The sequence below is a fragment of the Heterodontus francisci genome, chromosome 11 (genome assembly GCF_036365525.1).
Source record: "Heterodontus francisci isolate sHetFra1 chromosome 11, sHetFra1.hap1, whole genome shotgun sequence".
Lineage (NCBI taxonomy): Eukaryota > Metazoa > Chordata > Chondrichthyes > Heterodontiformes > Heterodontidae > Heterodontus > Heterodontus francisci.
The window spans coordinates 74,980,442-75,003,903 of record NC_090381.1 but is presented as its reverse complement, the minus strand read 5'-3'; the positions used below and the strand labels follow the sequence as shown (position 1 = coordinate 75,003,903).

Sequence of the window (23,462 nt, the reverse complement as noted above, 5' to 3'; positions counted from 1 at the left end):
ATAGCTCTTGGAAAAACAAAAGTCCAATAGTTACAGTTTTACTGTGCTTCTTTCAACAGCATGGCATCAACTTTCTGATCAAAAGATCATCAACAACTCTTTTTTTTGGTGAATGGGGCCCTTCAGCAAACTAATGAAACAATCTGGATTATTACATATAGTGGGTCATTACAGATATTTCAGTTGGGCTCAGCTGGCAGCATTCCTGGTCTCTGAGTCAGGATCATAGGTTTGAGCTCGCTCCAAGACTTGAGCACATAAACTAGGCTGATGCTCCATGACAGGACTGAAGGTCATGACAGATTGGGAAATGTTACTTAAAGGGATGACGGTGGATAGGCAATGGCAAACATTTAAAGAGCTCATGGATGAACTACAACAATTGTTTATGTCTGTCTGGCGCAAAAGTAAAACGGGAAAAGTAGCCAAACCATGGCTTACAAGAGAAATTAGAGATAGCATTAGATCCAAGGAAGAGGCATATAAATTTGCCAGGAAAAACAACAGACCTGAGGATTGGGAGCAGTTTAGAATTCAGCAAAGGAGGACTAAGGGATTGATTAAGAAGGGGAAAATAGAGTACGAGAGCAAGCTTGCGGGCAACATAAAAATTGACTGTAAAAGTTTCTATAGGTATGTGAAAAGAAAAAGATTGGTGAAGACAAACGTAGGTCCCTTACAGTCAGAAACAGGGGAATTTATTATGGGGACTAAAGAAATGGCTGACCAACTAAATGCATACTTTGGTTCTGTCTTCACAAAGGAGGACACAAATATCATACCAGAAATGTTGGGGAACACAGGGTTTAGTGAGAGAGAGGAACTGAAAGAAATCAGTATTAGTAGAGAAATGGTGTTGGGGAAATTGATGGGATTGAAGGCCGATAAATCCCCAGGGCCTGATGGTATGCATCCCAGAGTACTTAAGGAAGTGTCCCTAGAAATAGTGGATGCATTGGTGGTCATCTTCCAAGATTCGATAGACTCTGGAACAGTTTCTACAGATTGGAGGGTAGCTAATGTAACGCCATTATTTAAAAAGGGAGGTAGAGAGAAAGCAGGGAATTATAGACCAGTCAGCCTGACGTCAGTAGTGGGGAAAATTCTAGAGTCCATTATCAAAAGATTTTATAGCAGAGCACTTGGAGAACAGTGGTAGAAGCGGACAGAGTCAGCATGGATTTACGAAAGGGAAATCATGCTTGACAAATTACTAGAGCTCTTCGAGGATGTAACTAGTAGAGTTGATGAGGGGGAGCCAGTGGATGTGGTTTATTTGGACTTTCAGAAGGCTTTCGACAAAGTCCCAAATAAGAGATTAGCATGCAAAATTAAAGCGCATGGGATTGGGGTAGCATATTGCGATGGATAGAAAAATGGTTGGCAGACAGGAAACAAAGAGTAGGGATAAATGTGTGTTTTTCCGAATGGCAGGCAGTGACTAGTGGGGTAGCGCAGGGATCGGTGCTAGGACCACAGCTATTCACAATATACATTAATGATTTAGATGGGGGAACTAAATGTAATATCTCCAAATTTGCAGATGACAAAATTGGGTGAGAGGGTGAGTTGTGAGGAGGATGCAGAGAGGCTTCAGGATGATTTGGACAAGTTGAGTGAGTGGGCTAATGCATGGCAGAATCAGTATAATGTGGATAAATGTGAGGTTATCCACTTTGGTAGCAAAAACAGGAAGGCAGATGATCTGAACGGCTATAAACTGAGAGACGGAAATATGCAGCGAGATCTGGGTGTTCTCGTACACCAGTCGCTGAAGGTAAGCATGCAGGTGCAACAGGTGGTAAAAAAGGTATGTTGGCCTTCATAGCGAGAGGATTCGAGTACAGGAGCAGGGATGTCTTGCTGCAATTATACAGGGCCTTGGTGAGACCACACCTGGAATATTGTGTGCAGTTTTGGTCTCCTTATCTGAGGAAGGATGTTTTTGCTATAGAGGGAGTGCTGCGAAGGTTTACCAGACTGATTCCTGGGATGGTGGGACTGACGTATGAGGAGAGATCGAGTCGGTTAGGATTATATTTGCTGGAGTGCAGAAGAGTGAGGGAGGGATCTCATTGAAACCTACAAAATTCTAACAGGACTTGACAGGGTAGATGCAGGAAGGATGTTTCCAATGGTGGGGGAGTCCCGAACCAGGGGTCATAGTGTAAGGATACGGGGTAATCCTTTCAGTACTGAAATGAGGAGAAATTTCTTCACCCAGAGAGTGGTGAGCCTGTGGAATTCACTACCACAGAGAACAGTTGAGGCCAAAACATTGTATGTTTTCCAGAAGGAATGAGATATAGCTCTGGGGTCTGAAGGGATCAAAGGGTATGGGGCAAAAGCGGGAACAGGCTGCTGATTTGGATGATCAGCCATGATCATAATGAATGGTGGAGCAGGCTCGAAAGGCCGAATGGCCTACTCCTGCTCCTATTTTCTATGTTTCTAAGGTGCAACTGCAAAGTTGAGGGCGCAGTTAAATCAGTGACTCTGGTAAATATTAAAGATCCCATAGTGCTATTCAAAGAACAGTAGGTTGTTCTTCCTTTGTCTTAGCCAATATCTCTCCTTCAATAAATACCAAAAAGATTAATATGATATTCATCTCAGTTTGTGGAATCTTGCTGTGCATAAAGTGGCTATCATATTTGGCTACAACAGTCACTTTATTTGAAAGCCCTTCATGATACATGAAGCATTTAAAGACATAAGGCATGAAATACACAATTGTTTTTGTACGAAACAGTTACAGAAATCATTTTCATGCAAAGTACAGAGGTCCCTCAAATTAAAGCTCGTCTCAATGGCTTGACGCTGTTTGCCACCCTGTGCTGCAGACAACAGGTGTAACTAATCATGCAATCCTAAACTCTGCTGGATCACAAACTTGTGGTGGGAAAACTGCAATAGGCGCATGAGCGCTCTGTCATCTTTAGTCCATTCCACATTTACCAATCCTAGGAAAAATGGTTATACAACTTATGAATTTTAAAAGTGCCTTTTTTAGAATCTTTTTTCAATGCGTTCAATCATAAGCTCTTTATTAAGCACTTAACTGAACATTCTAACTTCTCTTTTGCACAAACTGGATTATTTACTAAAACCCAATAGAAGAAACATGATCTTATCTTGGCAGCCAGTTCAACACTCAATTGAGCTTGTTAGATTGTATGCTTTTGCTGGAACAATATTACAGGAACAGACACTGCGAAACAACCCTAAGCTAAACAATACTAAAACTATTGACCAGTGAAAAGTAACTCTCCCTGGGATCTGTTAGATCAAAAGTTATTGAATTTGAAGGAGGTTTCATTTTTCATTTGGCACAGACAGTGGGTAATTGCTGCTGTACTTACATACCCTGCTGAATTCTGACCAAAGCTTGATAGTGAAACTAAAATGCCATGCGCAGATTGAGACAAATATACGTATCTACAGTTAAAAGATACACATACTCTTTCTAGTCCATTTTTCATTAACTTGCTCCACATTACATAGTATGCTGCATCATTCTATATGACTGTAAATTTCTTTGACCTAACTTCACTTTCTGGCAACTCTAATTTTCATCAGTCCCAGCCTCAGTTACTTTCCATAACCACCACCATATTTATTAAACCTTTAAGCAGCTAAAATTAATGGTCGATCCTAATTGGTCCAAACGACAAGTTAGTCTTCACATCTTTCAGTCATCATCTCCACATTATGGTACATGCACATTTGTTATATCAATACACACATCCCAGCCATCTCTTTAAAATACATAGTTTCCATTGTGTGCATACTATTTCTCCACCATATTCTAAACTTGTTGCAACAAGCATGTACATTCATTCTCTTTCATTCTTTTTCAAAGAACACAGGAGGAAAGCAAATCTTTGATGGATATCAATCGATCTCCATCATATGAGGGAAATATTTTACTTAGACGTATAAAAAAACCTCTTCAGCTAGTTCCTTACAATTATGGAAAAAAACATGGCCCTGACAATTCAATTCTCTTCCCCGACCTTTCATTATGCACCGCACACATTGCAGAGTTCCACTTTTCCTACTTGGAATCCCCAGAATCCTCAGTACATCTCCAAACCGGACTACTAGCTCCACCTGTACGTTAATTTTCATTACCTACCACTCCATCAGATGCCAGCTTTAACCACTCATCTGTCTTTCACGTCATTGCATTCACTTTTGTACTTGCAATAAAGCAGGAAGCACAACAGGACTATTCCAGCATTCTATTCCCTTCACTGGAACGCAATGCCTCAAGATAGCTTAAACACTGGATTGGGGCTTATGTTTTACAGGAGGCCAACATTTTCAACAATGCAGCAATCCTGCACTGGAGTGTCAACCTAAACTATGTGCTAGAGCCTTGGTTTTGTACTGAACCTGTAACCTTCTTATTTGAGGCAAGAGCAGAAAAACGGAGTCAAACTAACACCTGGCATTTTGGCAGTTTTTTTGTGAGTAGCTGAGGGAAGGAACGAGGGAGATGAATGAATTGGACAGGCAGTTGGGCAAGTAATTATAAGACACCAAAAATTAACCAAGAGGCAATAGTTGATAAAACTGTAATTGAATAAATTCCTGCCAAATGAAAAGACTAAAGCAATATAATTGAAGTTGCTTATTGTTATAGATGGTTTTAACTTTAAAACATATTATGAAAGACTAGTCAATTTCCATTGCATATGGACAATCAAGACAAATGTCAGCTTCAGTTAGAAGTCAGGAAATAATTAGACCTGGGCGCACAAATGTAATTATACCCTCCCACCAGGAGGAGATGTATAATATAAAGCAGTAAATGTTTACCTAGATAGTTTCTGTTATAAATGTGGACATAGCAATTCATAATGAAAAAGATTGATAGGAAATGCATGCAGATGTTACATATGAGAATGTTTCTTATTTCAAATACCAATATTTATTTTCAGAGGGCAGTGTAGTGGCACAGTATGTTCCATTTCAGTCACCTGCTAACCATTGTTGATTTTAATTCCTTTATTCAACTTTTACCTCTATTTGATTTCTATTAAACAATGAGCTTAATGTTTCTCTCACAATACAACAGAGGGCGCAATAGCATCAACCACAGTCTTGCCCAAATCAATGTCGTCTTGATTCCAAAGTGGTCTTCTGCAGACAGCATAAAGGCACTTCTGTTTTTAAAAAAAATGTCAATTCCTCCTTTTTAAACAAAAAGCAGTTATCCTCTCTAGTTAGATGCCACTCCCACTATGACTAAGCAAAATTCAACCAGAATAAAGGAACTTACACATTACAGAACTGATATACATGCTTATTTTAACACAGTAATGTGTTGTATCACTGAGACAGTTATTGCTGAATGAACATTTACTAAGCTCTCATGTACTTTATTTCCACATAGTAATTAGATTTATTTTTCTATGATCAACTTTGCTGGCTGAAGACTATGAGCCCACACAGGTAAATAAGAAAATATATTTTACATAATACAACATTCAAAATAAAGGAAAACACCAACAACTTCTCCTCCAGTTTTTTACTACTGGGATTATGCTTAAGTCACAATAATATTTATTGTAATGAAGAAAGGTCTCCATGAATAAATATGAACCCTCACTTTTTTTTTTACAGAATACAACGGGAAATAATTGTTTCTCATAAAGCAAAAATCATTTTAATTTTCAGAGTTCCATTTCTAGCTCCTAAAATATCAATGCAAAAAATTAATGCAACTCATCAATTTCTAGTTATTTGACCTCTTTCACTAGAATTAATCCTATGCCTTCCAAGAAATAGTTTAAACCACAAAAGAACTTTGTAGTTTTCCTTTCATATTGCACCTTAAAACGATACATCAACCTCTCATGTAATGAAGCAAAACAAGGGTATTTTGTGTTTCCAATATTCAAAATAAACAATTCAAATTGCAATCTAGTTATTACATGAATTTGGTTAAAAACCAGAATGTGCCATGAATTTACTTTTACCTTTAAATGCATCAGCCTGCTGTTCCACAGACTCACGCACCATTTTCCAGAAACAGTCCGACACTGCTAGGCTCAGGTTCTTGGTTGTCACTTGATGTGCTTTCAACATCCCTGTCCTTTAATGTAAAGAAACTCAAAATTGGTCTCATATACCACATATGCAGAAGGGATAATAAAAAGCTCTAAATTATATACTGAATACATTTTTATTGCTCATCAGGTAGTTGCCACTGTTCAGTGTTCACTATGAATCAGAGGTCAGTTTAAGTCCTAATCTTCTCTCCTGTTCCAACCTCCCTGTTCTTACTGGTTGAGTTCTGATAGTTGCCAACCATGTCAATGGGTAGGACAGAATAAAGTCATAAAGCAACAGTATGATTCAGGAACGAAAAACCAACAAGGTTAGTCCTGCTCTCCCATTACCCAACCACAAAACAGTATTGATAGCAGTCATGAGAAGCGCATAGCCAAGTCAACCCACTCCCCCTCCTCAACGGGTGAGGAAAATGGCTACAAATTACAATGAACAACCTAAAGTGGGAAGAAAAGGAAAAGTAACTGTATATGTAAACTGAGCTAGGCAGAGAATCACCTGTTGCATATTTACATAAAATATTAAGAGTTTTACAGCACTACCTTCATATGCCTGAAGTACCACACAATACTGTAACCAAGGTTTCCAAGGACATCATAAGCCATTAGTGTTTTAACCATTAAAACACAAACCAAGCAAGTTACATAAGAACTAATCGCAGGAGTAGGCCATTCAGCCCGCTCTGCCATTCAATGAGATCATGGCTGATCATCTACTTCAACAGCATTTTCCTGCACTATCCCCATATCGCTTGATGTTTTTAAATGTGTAGAAATCTATCGAATCAGTCTTGAACATACTCAATGACTGAGCCTCCACAGCCCTCTGGGGCAGAGAATTCAACAGCTGACACTGAATGGGAGCCATAAACCCACTGATGCATATCATTTTATACAACAAATATGTCTTTTATATTGTTATTTTTCCTATTCATATTTGCAGATATATAGCAGAAAAACCTTTAATGTGAGAGAGTAAACTATCCTCCTTGAGGGGAGAAAAATAGGGCATCTTTGGAATCAAAGTGGCTCAAAGATGGTACATCCAGTAGCCAAAGTTCAGAGCCTGTAGCAAACTTGTTAATTGAATACAGGAGTGAGGCAGATCCACAGTACTCTAGGGCACTGTTGATAATTGACCAGTCTGGCTAACTAATGCAACCTATCACTGGGAAATACAAATCCTTCCCACTCTGCTCCAGAAATCTGGCAAGCCAATAGTCCAACGGGCATGCTGGTCCTGGATGGCCAAGTAGCTAGAAGCTCACCAGTGCTCTGTGATGGTACACAAAAAAGTTTCAGTTGGTTATACTTTATTAATATCCATACACATATTTGCAGCTGTATGCCAAACTGTGCCTAAATTCTCTGAACTTAAATAAGTGGAGTGTGTACCTTTGAAGAAAGAGGCTGCACTCCACAGTGGAAACAGAAACTCCACTCATCGAGATTACTTAGTAACTTAATTGGGAGACTTAAACATACAATGGCTTTCTGTGCACATAGTCACCAAGGTGACCAAAAAAGTACAAAAACGTCATTCTGCAAATTTGATGAGACCTAACAAAATAAAGGAGCACATTACTGCTGACAATGAAAACTGGGTTTAAAAACCAGACACTGATTCAGTAGCATCCAGCGCTAAAATAAACCTTCTAGGAGTAAAACAAATGATACGGAATGAATACGAGCAACACCAATTATACTGGCTGAGAACAGATACCAATCTATGATAATATCTCCAAAACAACTTTTATTTAACAGTGGTAAAAACAGGCATTGCAGCCTGTGTCATACTGCAATAAGGACCTTGAACTCATGGAAGTAATTAGCTGTGTACTTTAGAACATTAATCAGCTTTTGCCCCATGTTAATTATAAAACCATAACCATATTAAGAAAAATTAGAAGAGTTTGAGTCATACTCTACCACTCTGTCTTTATATAGAATAATTCTTACTGCTTCATTTGATCTTCAAAAATGCAAGAAGTAAAACTGAGACACAGGGCCTAAATTTCCATAAGGCACACTTGATCCTTTGGAAAAAGCCCTGGAGAAATGGCATAAATGCCCTTCTTAAAAAAAAGACGACTTCTCCAGGGTTCCTGCCAATCTATCAAAGGTGATTGGCTGTAATCTGGATATGCTTCTCTACTTCAGTCAAAGAGCACTCTGCTCCCCGAGAAGTTTGAAAATAAAATATAACCTTTGACATCCGCTAGAATGTTTAAATCTCTGAAATCAATCAAGGTGTTGTCACTAAATTAGGTTATAGCTCCCCCTTCTGTTTAAAATAGTTTTAAAACATAGTACTTGCTACATGGTGCAGCTTTGAGAAACTATTAAAAGAATAGGATAGCAAAAGACAAGGTTTGTGATATAATTTCTCTATTCAGAAAGAAGTCATAAGCAACCAGCCTATAAGAGATTATAATATGAGAGACACAGTGAAGACCTCATGTATCAAAGTATAAACTTTACATCTGAGCACTTTTGGCTGAAACTTCTATAAGTGCAGAATAAGTTGAATTTCTATTTTAATTAGTTTAACTGAAATCCTCCCACTAAGTTAACAGAGCTCTGAACAGGCTTAGAGGATTGCAGAAATTCAAGCTCTGTCTTTAAAACCCATAGTGCAGTGTTAAAGGGTCACGTGACAATATTTTATTGGATTCTGTTATCAGATCAATGATCACCACCCCTCCTCATATCCTCCAGACTGCCTGCCCACTTAGAAATGAATTTGCTACCATCCACAGATGTACTGTGGATGATCATCTGAACGTCCAAGCTTTGACTGAAAAATGGCCGCAAGTGCTGACGCTTGTCTCTTTTTGAAACCTCCCACTTGATGCATTTTGGCAGAAGGGATAGGAAGAGGCAATATATATTTAATGGCACATTTCTAAAGAGTGTGCAGGGAGAGAGGTACCTTGGGGTGTATGTGTATAGATCTTTGAAGGTGGCAGGACATATTGGAGAGTGGTTAGCAAAGATCTTGGGCTTCATAAGTGCAAAAGCAGGGAAGTTATGCTGTCCCCTTTGTAAAGTTCTGGTTGTACCTCGACTGGAGTACTGCGTCCAGTTCTGGGCACCACACTTCAGGAAGGATGTGAGGGTCCTTGAGAGGGTTCAGAGGAGATTTACCAGAATAGTTCCAGGGATGGAGGATTTTAGTTACAAGTTTAGATTGGAAAGGCTGGGTTTGTTTTCCTTGAAGCAAAGGAGTTTGAAGGGAATCTGATCGAGGTGTACAAGATTATGACAGGTTAAGGTAAGGTAGACAAAGAAATGCTGCTCCCATTATCTGATCCATACAAGAATGAGGGGCCACAGGTTTAAGTTTTTGGGCAGGAGATACAGGAGGAAGGCGAGGAAGAATTTCTTTAGGTAGCGACAGGTAATGAACTGGAACTTGCTGCCTACAAAAGTGGTAAAAGAGGAGAGGATCAGTGATTTCAAAAGGAAATAAACTTACAGGGATAGAACAGAGAATTGAACTGACTGGATTGTTCTACAGAGAGCCAGCATGGATTGGATGGACTGAATGGCCTCCTTCTGTGCAATAATGACTCTATAACACTGACATCCCTTGCAGGAGAAACTAAATCAAGATCTCATCTGTCTATCTCTATGACATTAGTTCCACTGCAGTAATTAGAAAGAGAAAAATGCAATTCCAATGCCCTGATCAATACTGTAAAGAAGAAAATTCTCCAAGTAACTGACTGAAACTATAAGGTCATGTTAGGATTTTCAATCTCATGATTAATGCTACAGAAGTATCTTGAGAATTCAGTAAAGTTTTTTTTAAACAATATAGTTTAAGCTTCAAATGACAACAATAACTCGTGAATTTTTTTTAACTACTGCATTAAAATGATCACATTTCAATTATTGCATAGCTTTCCAGATTACTTTTATTATACTTCTTTGGTTTTTCTTTTATTTGTTACTAGGATGTGAGCATTGCTGGCAAAGACAGTATTTATTGCCCATCCCTAATTGCTGTTGAGTAGGTGGTGCTGAGCTGCCTTTTTGAACCACTGCAGTCTATGGGCTGTAGGTACTGCCAGCTGTTGGGAAAGGAGTTCCAGGATTTTGGCCCAGTGACAGTGAAGGAATAGCAATATAGTTCTTCGTCAGGATGGTGTATGACTTGGAGGGGAACTTGCAGGTGGTGGTGTTCTCATGCATCTGCAGCCCTTGACCTTCTAGGTGATAGAACTCATGGGTTTGGAAGGTGCTGTTGAAGGAGCCTTGGCAAGTTGCTGCAGTGCTGTCACTGTGCGGTGTAAATGTTTAAGGTGATGGATGGGCTGCTGATCAAGCTGACTGCTTTGTCTTGGGTGGTGTCAAGTGAATGTTGTTGGAGCTGCACTCATTACCATTTATACAAGGCCTTCGAGAGACAATGGGTACCTATTGACCAGTATTAGAATAGAAAAATAATGAGAAACACTAATTTAGATATTTAAAAATGCATGATGCCATACATTTTAGAAGTGAGAGGCAGGGGAGCAGCACGATCCCTTCGAGGCCTGCACAACATATAATCACATCAGATCGGAGAGTCCGGAGACTAGGAACAGGGACTTGAAGGAGTTCGAGGATGGAACAGCAGAGCAGCCGAATCCAGGAGGGAATGAAAGCATCAAGGAAAAAAAAAACTAGTGACTAGTGATTTTTTAAAATAAGTTTTTCATAAGACTTTAATTTATTTCTGTTAAGTTAGTCTAATAGATTGAGGCATGGTAGTGCACCTCAGTCCCATGGAATGCACATCCTATTCCATGTGGGGGTTCCAGAATACTTCTTGTGTCTTGGACAACCACATATGCAGAAGGTAGCATCAGCTGGAGGAGCTCAATCTCAGGGTTTTGGAGTTTGAGCAGTAGCTGGCATCACTGCAGTATAATGGCAAGGCTGAGAGCTATGTGAATAGCACTTTTCTAGAGGTGGTCAAGCCGCAGCTTAAGGGTGTGAGGGCAGAAAGGCAATGGGTGGCCACCAGACAGTCAAGCAGGATCAGGCAGGTAGTGCAGGGTACCCAAGTGCTTCTCACTCTCAGAGCGGTATTCTGTTCTGAATGCTAGTGAGGACAATGGCTTCTCTGGGGACTACAGCCAGACCCGAGTCCACAGTACCATGGGTGGCTCAGATGTGAAGGGGAGCGGGAAGGACAAAAGTCAGAAAAGCTAGTGATCGGGGTTCAATAGTTAAGGAAACAGATAGGGGTTTCTGCAACCGCTGGCATGACTCCAGGATGGTATGTTGCCTCCCTGATACCATGGTCAAGGTCGTCACTGAGTGGCTGTCGAACAAGGTCCCAACATAGCAGACGGTCAGAAAATTAAAAGCTCATGGGATCCAAAGAAAAGCTGCACAACCCAACTGCAAACTGACCTCAGTGCAAATTGCCATCAACCTGACCTGGGGAACTTCCAATAAGCCGACTCAATGTGCATATTCCTGACTACCCAACACTGCCCAGTCGCCCTGTCAATGCTGCCCATCTGACAGCCTGCAGCCCAACTTCTTTTTAATTCTCATCATCGGTTTCTACTCTTTCAGTGCTGGAGGACAAGGGCCCCTGAAGGGTTAAATTTCTACTTGAGAATAGCCTGCAATGGAGCAAAAAGCCATTCAGTTATTGCTCCTCAGCTGTTTAACAATAGCATCTACTTTCTGATTCCCAGCTATTTTCTGAGAGCTCCATTTCCAAGCTCCCTTCCCTACTCATCTATTCACTTTAATTAGTAAAGGGTTGAAGGGTTATGGAGAATGGGCAGGAAAGTGGAATTGAGGCCAAGATGAGAACAGCCATGATCGGACTGAATGGCGAAGCAGGCTCGAGGGGCTAAATTGCCTACTCCTGCTCCTAGTTCTTATGTTCTATCCTGTGCTCCAGACTACCCTTGAGTTACCTAAATAAACCCAAACCTGATTGCATTTGTTACAGAACTGTCTTCCTTAAAAGACTGAATGTCATTCCTTAGGTACACTGTTTTAATGCCTGAAACTAAAGAGGACTTTTCCTCCAAGTAGCAGCGTTATTCCTTCAAAAATGCAACATCAAGTTCTCACTTTTACCCGAGAACAAATTTTACCAAAGGCATCCAAACCGTCAAAAGAAGATTCTAAAAGTTGAAAAGCTTACTTCAACAATTTTGAATTCTGAAAGAAATCTCCTTCATAGTCCTTTATGGAATCAATACCTTCATTGGTGTTGCCTGTTTTTTAAAAACACAAAAACATATACAAGCATTTGAAGTATAAATTTATACTTTAGTACATTACAGTTACTGTGACTTGAATATTTGTTACGTCTTCTTGCAAAAAAAAATGTCTGCTCATATTCATTTAAGCAGTATACTTTTCTGACAGAAATTCATTTAGTGGCATAATTGATTTAGGATTAACATTTGCGACCTTTTACAAAGATGCAATGGAATCTTACTGTGACTTACTTACCTCGGCCAGTAACAACTGCAAAGTAACCCAAAGCCTTCATTGGGAACAACTTGCCCTCCACAATCTGTTGAATCTGTAGTTGTGCAATATACAAATTCCAGAGGTAACCTGAATATCAAGCTGAGAATCTTAAAAGAATCAGTTTTTATACACTGTATTATAGTTAATGTACTACATAAAGCATCATCATAGAAAGTAAAAAATAGAAGGAATCAATTGAAGGAACATGCTACTGAGAAAAAAGTCACTAAGTTGGCTAATGCCAAGATAGTAAATGCACATTTCAAATTTCTGGGATAGGTTTTAAATTTGTGAGTTACATGTCAAGTCTTGAGTGTGGCTTGCTGTAAGAAAATCACTTTCAGATGGACAGACAAGAATGCTAGTTTTTCACTGAGCAGAACACTTAATAGTTGGGTTCAGAACGATGGGCATACATAACCCACTTGCCTCGTTCAAGAGTATCTAATTTTAAAAAAAAATTCTCAGTCTTACTTCATTACCCAAGGATATTCTAAGTTGCCCTTAATTATATTCACTTTTTCTTAAATTCAGTCTTGATTTGGGCATTTATTGCCCATCCCTAACTGCCCTTAATAAAGGTGGTGGTGAGCTGCCACCTTGAACTGCTGCAGTCCATGTGGTGAAGGTACTTTAATCGTGGTCAGAGGTAGGGAGTTATAGGATTCGGAAAAGGAACGGCAATATATTTCCAAGTCAGACTGATGTGTGACTTGGAGGGGACCTTGCAGCTGGTGATGTTTCCATACATCTACTGCCGTTGCCCATCTAGACGGTAGAGGTTGCAGGTTAGGATGGTGCTGTCAAAGAAACCTTGGTGAAGAAGGTGTTAGTATCGGCAGGCATCAAGATCGGCGCAGGCTTGGAGGGCCGAATGGCCTGTTCCTGTGTGTTGTACTGTTCTTTGTTCTGTTTTTGGTGAGTTGCTGCACTGCATCGTGTAGATGGTATACACTGTAATCACGGTCCGCCAGTGGTACAGGGATTGAATGTTTAATGTGGCAGATGGGGTGCCAATGAAGTGGGCTGCTTTGTCCTGGATGGTGTCAAGCTTGTTGACTGTGAGAGCTGCATTTATCCAGACAAGTGTAATCCATCACACTCCTAACTTCCGCCTTGTAGATGGTGGAAAGGCTTTGGGGAATCAGGCAGCGAGTCACTCATCACAGAATGCCCAGCTCTGACCTGCTCTTGTAGCTAGAGTAAGTCAATGGTGACCCTCAGGATGTTGATAGTGCAGGGATTCAGCAATGGTAATGTTGTGAATGTCAAAGTGAGGCTGTCTCTTGTTGGAATAAAAACAAGAAATGCTGGAAATACTCAGCTGGTCTGGCAGCATCTGTATTTTGCTTTTATTTTAGTGTCTCTTGTTGGAGATGGTTATTGCCCGGCACTTGTCTGGCATGTATGTCACTCACTACTAAGTAGGACAAGCTTGAATATTGTCCAGGTCTTGTTGCATCTGGGCACAGACTGCTTTGTTATTTGAGGAGTTGGAAATGGAACTGAAAACCGTACAATCATCTGTGAACATCCTCACTTCAGACCTTATGATGCCCACGGCCTAGGACACTACCTCGGAGGAACTGCTGCAGTGATATCCTGGGGCTGAGGTGTTTGGCCTCGAACAACCACAACCATCATCCTTTGTGCTAGGCATGACCCCCAACCAGTGAGAGCTTTCCACAGGTTGCTATTGACTAGAGGTCCTTAATGCCGCATTCAGTCAAATGCTGCCTTGATGTCAAGGACAATTACTCTTGCCTCACCTCATCTTACCTGCAAATGAATCTTTATCTACCCATAGCAAGAATGGCAATATATGGAACATATTAATTATGCAGTCCGCAATCAAATTATTTCTAGTCTCGGTGAGTTTAATAGGTAGTTAGGGCCATATTATAAAGGTGTACACCATGTCTAGTTTATTTAGTTGGTAGTCCAGTGGGGAATGCACACAGGAGCTTATAACAATGAGAAGCTGAAGACTTTCCAGTAAACTAGCTTTGTTCATTTCACTGAATTGCATTCATAACTAGATTATTGCAATAAGCAAACAACCAAAAAGTAGGCTACAAAGGCAACCAATGGCCATTTCATGATTCTTAAAACGATGAATTAATGATATTCAGGATAATTATGAATTCATCTGCTAACATTCAGACAGTACAGAAATGTTAATGTGTTTTACAAAATACCACAGAAGCTTGTCTCAAACATATTTTAAAAGTATCCAAATTTGTAAGGCCCTTACCCTACTGGGACTAGCCAGGTTTTTCTCTGCTAGATCCACTTTAGTCAACACAAATATGGTCCTTCTGCCTTGTGGGTCCATCTGGCTAACCAGGTCAGTTACAATGCTGCGTTCAGCATCTACTGAACCATCTGAAAAATGGAACAAAATCCATAACAACTTGGGTAAATACGTAATTCTTAAAAAGCAATGTACTATTCATTCAAATATTTTATACTTGACCATTTGAAAATCTATTCTTCCTGAGCAGTCGTATAGCAAATATCGAATTCAGTCCACCTCATTAAAAACTTCCTAATTTGCTTATTCTTTTGCAATATCAAACTTGTTCAACCATGCTGATCATTTTCATGATCTATTTTTAAAATTTGTTAATACATTTGGCTTAGCATGTGATATTTTATGTCATCCAAAGGACTGGAAATATAGTGGAAATCCTAACTAAATTCCAATAAGCAACTTACCCCAAAAGGGTTAATTGCTAGAGTTGGGCTAAGTTAGTTTTGCAAGACAAAAAAGATGAAAAAGTTGTAAACTTCAGATTGCAACGATTTGTACTTGCCAATTTGGTTCTATTGGTCAAACTCTCACCCATGCTGTGAGTTTAAGACCAACACAAAGACTCATATTTTAATGCAGTAATGAGGAAGTGCTGTAGCGGCAGAGACGCAGCCTTTGGATGAAACAGCAAACAGATCCTGTGGATCACACAGCACTATTTAAAGAACAGCAATACATTTTCCTCGATCACTATCAGACCACAAACAAACTAGCATTAAATTTTGCTGGCAGAGAACGCTTACTGCATTTTTCTATACTACCGTCACAGGATAAGGTATACACCTATGCAAACTTGTATTATTTATCTTAACCATAATCACACAGCATGCATAATCCTCAAATGCATAAATTACATAGATACAACAAATTAAAATAGAAAATTAGGCCAGTCCTTCTTTGCTTTAATATGTTACATTAAAGCAAAATATCAAGATAGAAAATGATTATCTATATTAAAAACAATTAAGTGTACTCAGTATTTATACATCAGCGTAATTGTTGTACACCAGCCAATTTTCTTAGTAAATAAATTTTGAATCCTTACCTTGGATACAAAGGATAATGGCATTAGGGTTCTGCATGTAAGCCTTGCTTATGCTAAAAATTATATCCTTGGTGTCAGAAGCCATTCCTGATGTCACAGTCTTCAGCATAGGAAAAAAATGTCAAAAAGTTCAATAATGTAACAGAACACATTACTACCACCATCTTGTAAAAAGTTCAAGCTCTACATAACACATTTCAATATTGTCATGGTACTGTAGTTTTTTTCAGAATATGCGGTTTGCCTTTAAGGTTTGCAGAGGATCAGTATTGCTTTAAGAGCCGGCAAGCCCTAGGAGCTATAGGAAGGTGCATTTTCACTGCCTTAGGAACAGCCATTTGGAGACTGCGATTCAAAGGGTGCATTCTCGTCAGCATAGAAACAGCCACTGGGAGTCAGTCTCGTGTGATACATTTGTTACAATTCAGTCTTGAACTGGCTTTTATTTATTTTATTTAAGAGATACATGCACTGAAACAGGCCCTTCGGTCCACCGAGTCTGTGCCGACCAACAACCACCCATTTATACTAATCCTACATTAACCCCATATTCCCCACTATTCTCCGACCACCTACCTGCACTAAGGGTAATTTACAATGGCCAATTTACCGATCAACCTGCAAGTCTTTTGGCTGTGGGAGGAAACCGGAGCACCCGGAGAAAACCCACGCAGACACAGGGAGAACTTGCAAACTCCACACAGGCAGTACCCAGAATTGAACTCGGGTCGCTGGAGCTGTGAAGCTGCGGTGCTAACCACTGCGCCGCCATAGCTGAAGACAGTTTGTTCAGACAGACAGAACACATACAGCTGTGGGGACCGCACCTGGAAAAAGAACTCAACCATTAAACTGAAGGAAGAGGATTTTATTTTCTTTAATTATTATTTCTCAAAATTCTAAAACATCAAGCCATAACAGAGATCGCTGGTAATTTAAACTGAAGGGAGGGAAGTTAGACTGTGATAATCTTTTATCCCTCAAAAACTCTAAAGTCAAATTGAAAGTATTTGCAAGATGTTAATTGTTGAAACTCGCTGGAGAAGGAAAGAAACATTGTGAGGACTTCAAGCAACATTCTGTGGGGACTTCAGGCAACATTCTGTGAGGACTTCAGGCAACATTGGACTGTAAATTTGCAAGGACTCGAATTTTTCTATTTTAAATGTTGTTTATATCTTCATAGTGTTTAAGAATTTAGTTCTTCAAATTAAAGAGTTAATTTGTTGATTTAAAGACACTTGGTTTGGTTAGCCTCATTCAGAAGTTAATAGATGATACAATTTGGCTGGGCCTCTCTTTAATTTGGAAAGTTTTTAATGATATGTAAGCCGATCTGTGGAGTGACAGGATTGAATTAATGGTGCGTTAGTCCCACCACAATCGGAATCATATATTTTTATTGGAGGCTTTGAGTGGAGCTCAATATACATTATGTCTTCAAGTGTAAATTCAAATGATAGCTTTACAGTATTTATGTTACAATCAATAGTCTTTATATGAACATGAAGCATATTAGTCAAATGCATGGAGAACTAGGGCTGCATTTTTACAGCTCGACGCCGATCCCCACAGCGAGGTTCAAAAATGGTATGGCGCACGTGCGATATGTGCGCTGCTGAGCCACTGCGATATTTAGTGCGCCGATTCATTTAGACAGAGGGGGCAGAATGCCCCCGATGACAGAGGGGGCGGGGGCTCCGTCCCCGGCAATGGCTTCCTTCACCACTGCGTAGGCACTGGCGCCATTTTTAAAGGGCTTCAAGCCTTTCAGGGGCTATTTAAATTTTTAAAGGTCCCAGTCTGGCAAAAATACAATTAAAATTTTAATAGCACTTTAATTACTCATTGTGGGGGGCGGTGAGAGAGGGGATTCAATCTATAAATTGACCTCTCGCCCAAAAAAAACTTCTATTCTGATTCCAAACTCCCCCTCCCCCAATCTTCATTAACTTTGACCCTCAACCCCTTCCCACCATCCTCACAACCAATAGTAAGAGCTTTCCCCTCTCCTGCCCCGTCCCTACCAGTGTTCCACCTCGGATCTCCGAAAGGGAGTTCCACTAACCAGCCGGAATATCGGCGTGGGATGGCCGTCGGGACAAGGTAAGTGATTATGCACTCATTAACATTTATTTAAATATTTATATTAAGGTCCGTCACCGAGTAGCGAGGGGAGCAGTCATGAGGCCTCTCTGTCGCCGGTAATATGGGGCTGGTCCTTCCCTGTGTCGAGGCCCATGGTGGGCCTCTCCCGGAGGTACTTTCCGGGCTCCCCCCGCCACGACCCCTAACGTCATGGGGTGGGCTCGTAAAAAAAAATCCAGCTCCTATTGTCAACATAAAACAAGATCCAAAATTTTTCCAAATTCTTGCAATGATTATAGACACCAATTTTAAACGGTAGCACTTCCTCTCACAAAATGTACACTTGGAATCACATGGGAGATATACTTTTGATTTGGCAATTTCCCCGATTTACGTTGCTCCCTTTTTAGTAGCCTCCTTGTTTCCAGTTGGCCAGTAATGCAATCAAATTGACAAGTTACCACATGGGAAAGATAAAGAGTAAATTCTTGTCAAAGTTTTATCCAAATGCTTCATGTTTTATTTGGCTTTCAATGTAGGTAGAATCTTATGCAATAATGATCATTTTCCTAACACAGACAGAATCTAATTAGCTCACAATAAAGAAGTTCTGTTAATCTTATTTGATTTTAAAATGTGAAAGTGATGGATGCATCAGTTCTCCTTCATAGAACAAAAAGCGTTTTCTGATACTTACACTAATAACACCAGGAAGATCAACCAGTACCATTCGCTGCAGACCTGGACCCTTTACACTTAATGAGATGGTCTACGAATCATACAAATAAAATTAATACAAACAATAACCTTAAATCAGCAACAAAGCGTGACATTTTTAATAAGACATACCATACAAATCCACAGTAATTACTCTATAGCAGAAGCTGCAAGTTGCAGGCAAGCTTTCTTTATTGCTGTCATTTCATTCAAAATGCAAACAATACAAATTTCATTTTAAACGAGTACTGAATGGAACACTTGATAACTGCAAATAATTACATGCAATTATTCCTTACCTCAGGACTGACAGTTTGCCCTTCCTTTACACTATTCCTCATTCTTATTTCAATTTCATTTCGTAATGCTGCTAGCTGCATGAACAGAAACAACATACTTCAGCATCCAAACTATAACTCAGAGATACAAGTTAAACCAAAACTACTCAACAGTACTAGGTCACTTAAATTATCAAGTGCCCCCACAGGCAATTGCGTAAGCAAAGTAGAATTTAGGGGTCAGGATCTATTACGGGAATTCACCTCTCAGTTGAAACTGGTGGGAAGTAAACCCTGGCACTGATATGCAATAGATCAGAACCTGAAATAGCAGCTCTTGTTTCACAGATTTCAGGACCTGAGATTTCTATGAACCATATTCTACTTTATAAGGTCATGGTAGTAGGAACATTGACGACGACAACTTACATTTATATAGTTCCTTTAATGTAGAAAAATATCCAACTGCACTAGGGAGGTATGAGATAATTGATACAGAAGCTAAATGAGATATTAGAAGGGGTGGTCAAAGCTTGATTGAACAGTTTTGAAGAGAGGAGGGAGGTGAAGAGACAAAGTGGTTTAAGAAGAGAATTTCAGGGAATGCAACCTAGAAAGCTGGCACAGTTGACAATGGTAGGGTGAAAGGAGGAAGATACAAAAGAGATCAAAATGAGAGAAATGGGGAGTTCAGGGAAGGGCATTGTATGGGCTGGGAGTAGGTGCCAGAGGTAGGGAGGGGTGAGGCCAGTGACAAAAATAAATACAAGTTTTAAATGTTCAAGAACCAGAGGCAATCTAGGTGAATAAGGATAGGGTTGACACAAGACAGTACTTGAACAGCTGAACTTTGGATAACCTGAAGTTTATGGAAGGTGGAGAATGGGTGGCCAGTAAGGAGAACATTAGAGGAATAAAGTCAGGAGGTGTCAAAGTCGAAAGCAAAGAGAGGTGGATCTGGGTGTTGTTATGGAGGTGGAAGTGGACAGGCTTTGAAACAGAGGTGATATGAAATCAGAAACAATCTCAGAATGTCCCAAAGTGCTTTACAGGCAACTAATTACTTTTGAAGTGTAGTTACTGATGTAATGAAGGAAATGTGGCATCCAATTTGCACACATCAAGCTCCAACAAACAGCAATGTGATGACCAGACAATCTGTTTTTTGATGATGGTGACTGAGGGATAAATATCGGCCAAGACACCAGGGATAACTCCTTTCTCTTCTTTGAAATAGTATCATGGGATCTTTTACATCCACCTGACAGGGTGACGGGGCCTCAGTTTAAAGTCTCATTTGAAAGACAGTACCTCCAACAGCGCAGCATTCCCTCAGTACTGCACTGGAATGCCAGTGTACAGTTTTGTGCTCACACTCCTGTGCAATACTGAGGGAATGCTGCATTGTCGAAGGAAGATGATGATTGGGCCAAGAATGGATCCTTGAGGAACTCCTGAAATGAAAGAGCAAGGGTGGGAAGAGCAGTAATTGTTAGAGATGGGACAGCAATGACCGAATAGTTAAGGGTTTATTTAGCACAATCCCATGGAACGAGCCAACAGAGAGACATTGGGTGATGATAATGTGGTCAACTGCATCAAAGACTACAGAGGGGTTGAGGAAGACAAAGAATCATAATGAACCTTAGCCACAGTATAAAGAGTATTATTTGTGACTGGTTACTGCGCTGTAGGAGGGGCAGAACCAGTTGAAGGGATTCAGTGAATTACAGGAGAGATAAGCACATAACTAGGTATTGACATTACATTCAAGTACCTTGGAACTTTTCTGATGAAAGGTCACAGACCCGAAACTTTAATTCTGTTTCTCTCGCCTGCTGACTATTCCCAGTATCTGCATTATTTTGCCTTTTGACTCTTTTTACCTTGTTCAGCAACACGAGCACTGAAGTTAATGGTAATTACACACCATTTAGATCCTAACTGATCTTGATCAGGTAAAATAAACAAAGCCTATCAGAACTTACATCTTCATCTTTGGTGAGGTCAAATTCTCGTGAGCTGTCCTTAAACATAGCCATATGGTGAGGACCTTCACTCAATGTCACCTAATCAAATCAAATGCACAGAAATGATTTTGTGAATAGGGGTCATTTTTGCAGAAGTAAATCAACTGTTGCACAAAAACATCAAACATCAATTTCTTTCTTTTTTTACTGTAGATCATGGCATGTAATTCACCCCTTAAAGCCTCCAGATATCGTTCCAAAAACGGGTATCGACATATATGAAGTATAAAATGTGATCTGGCAGAGTGGGTGGTCCCCATTTTGAAATGTAAAAAAAATACCAGTAATTCATATTAAATCAATGTGACCTGGTTTATTGAATAATGTAATTCCACAAAGACACTTTTAACCACAATTAGAGCATCTTAAAGCCCGTCAAATTCATTGTCTTCGGCATCCGGCGCCAAGAGTTCATCAAATTAATTCTGAGTCACTTTGGCTATGGCATCATCGCAAGGATCCCACTCTGGACTAGATGTGGTGCTTTCAGTTTCACAATCACTCGTCCACAACAAATCATCTTCCTCTCCATCTATTGAATTGAATATTCGGCATCTGTTGAACAATCTGATGACAGTTTGTGCACTAATAGCATCCCACGATTTGATGACGAAACCACACAAAACATGAAGCGGGGCAGCATGCATATTTTGAATCTTTGCAAAGGTTTTTTTCTCCATCAACCATCCACCTATTCCATTTAGCACAAACATGATCTTTGAATGGCTTGTTGGGGTACACATCCAAAGGTTGAACTATGGACATTAGACTCCCCCTGGTATAACTGCAATGCAGGTGTTATTTCGTCACAGGCACCACTTGATCTCATTGATTATTTGGGATCCGAACATGTCCCACATTAATAATCTGCATTCTTTACATAGGGACACCTATTCCAAACATTTTAAATCCATAACATTACTCCATCCTCATCCCTCCAACTATTGTCATGGGCATGCACAAAATCTCCTGCAGGGAACTTGATGTTCGGCATGGTTTTATGTTTGAAAATTACCTTAGGTTTAATTACGTTCCATCAGCCACATATGCTAGTACCGTGAATCTTGTCTTCTTATGTCTTATGGTTTTTACTAGAACTGTTTTCGAACCTTTCCACTCTACAGTTCAGTTGCTGGGCATTTTGAAATTCATGGGTGTTGCATCCAAGTTACCAATGTGATATAATTGGTACTCATTTTTTGCCGCTGTCTGATGAAGAATCGCAGGAAACTGGTAATTTTGGCACGGAGGTGTTTTGGTAGTCTCTGAGCAACCCTGGTCTTCTGCCGCAACACTTGGCATTTTCCTTCCATAAAGTGGCTACATCAATTAGCTGTTGTTCTGAAATCTTTGCCGGACTCAGGGTTTGATTTGGCCCACTTAAGTGCATATTGCATTTCTGGTGCTGCAATTATTCTGACAATTTTTGAGGACCCATTCTGATATATGCTTCTCAAGATCAGGCCAATGACTGGTCCCTGCTCTCATGGCACATTTGGTCTTGGGCATGTTCTTAAGAGCGGATTCCTCCTTCTTCCATCCCTTGCACCAGTTTTTCACCAACACTGAATTCACTCGCTGCAGCACAGTTATATGACGAGTTAGCAACTGTTATGACCTTTACCTTGAAATCAGCTTCATAGTTCATGCGTTTTGCTGGAGGACCCATTTCTCTTCACCATTCACCACACGGGGTTTGCTCAGTGTAGGCATGTCTTAAACTCCAGTGCATCTTCGCAACACAGCTTGTATCGCCTGCTTGATCCTCTGTGCCAAGTTAGAAGGTAAGTAAAACATGCACTCGTGGGCAAAAAAAATTGAGGCTGACTACTAATACAACTATAGCATGTCGTGGCTGAAAAAGGGGTTGACATTTTTCACCAAGTATATCCAAAATCAAAGTGATTCCTGACAGCACAGTGGCCCGCTGACATCATCAGTGTGCGCCAAGATGCGCAGCAACATCCTGCCAGGACTAAGTGGCACATGAGCAGGATGACATCATCGCACATTGGCAACGTCATTGCCCATCAGCGCCTGGTTCATCTTCACGCATGCACGATAAAACGTCATTGGGTATCCAGCCCCTCAGTCAGCTGAAGGAAGCGTCTGAATTAGGATATTTTGAAGCTGGAACTCGATACCCGCTACTCATTCCCGCCCCACTAGCTGCTCTCCCCTCTCAGCAACTCGCTCTGGGCCTCGACGCTTTCTCCCCTCAGCTGCTTGCTCCAGACCTTGCTGCTCCCCCTCACTCCCCAGCCTCCTCGCTTCGCGCCACCCGCTCTCCGGCCGCTTGCTCTCCGCTTCCCCTTCACCCACCCTGCCAGCTGCTAGCTCTAGGCTGCGCCGCCTCCCTCCTCTCGGCCACTCGCTCCTACGTCGCCTCGTCTCCCCTTGCGGCCTGCCTTGCTT

At 40.5% G+C, this 23,462-nt stretch overlaps 1 protein-coding gene across 4 annotated transcripts in view; it reads right to left on the bottom strand.

The window, feature by feature from the left end:
- Nucleotides 1-23,462, bottom strand: part of opa1 (OPA1 mitochondrial dynamin like GTPase) — a 149,701-nt gene that overhangs the window by 82,215 nt on the left and 44,024 nt on the right. For all 4 annotated transcript variants that reach the window (XM_068042269.1, XM_068042272.1, XM_068042271.1 and 1 more), the window contains 8 exons: nt 21,006-21,086; nt 19,039-19,113; nt 18,720-18,791; nt 15,935-16,034; nt 14,830-14,960; nt 12,555-12,627; nt 12,241-12,313; nt 5,988-6,103 (listed from right to left, as the gene is read on the bottom strand). In XM_068042269.1, coding sequence (XP_067898370.1) covers nt 5,988-6,103; nt 12,241-12,313; nt 12,555-12,627; nt 14,830-14,960; nt 15,935-16,034; nt 18,720-18,791; nt 19,039-19,113; nt 21,006-21,086 — 721 coding nt within the window. The remainder of the gene's footprint in view (nt 1-5,987; nt 6,104-12,240; nt 12,314-12,554; nt 12,628-14,829; nt 14,961-15,934; nt 16,035-18,719; nt 18,792-19,038; nt 19,114-21,005; nt 21,087-23,462) is intronic.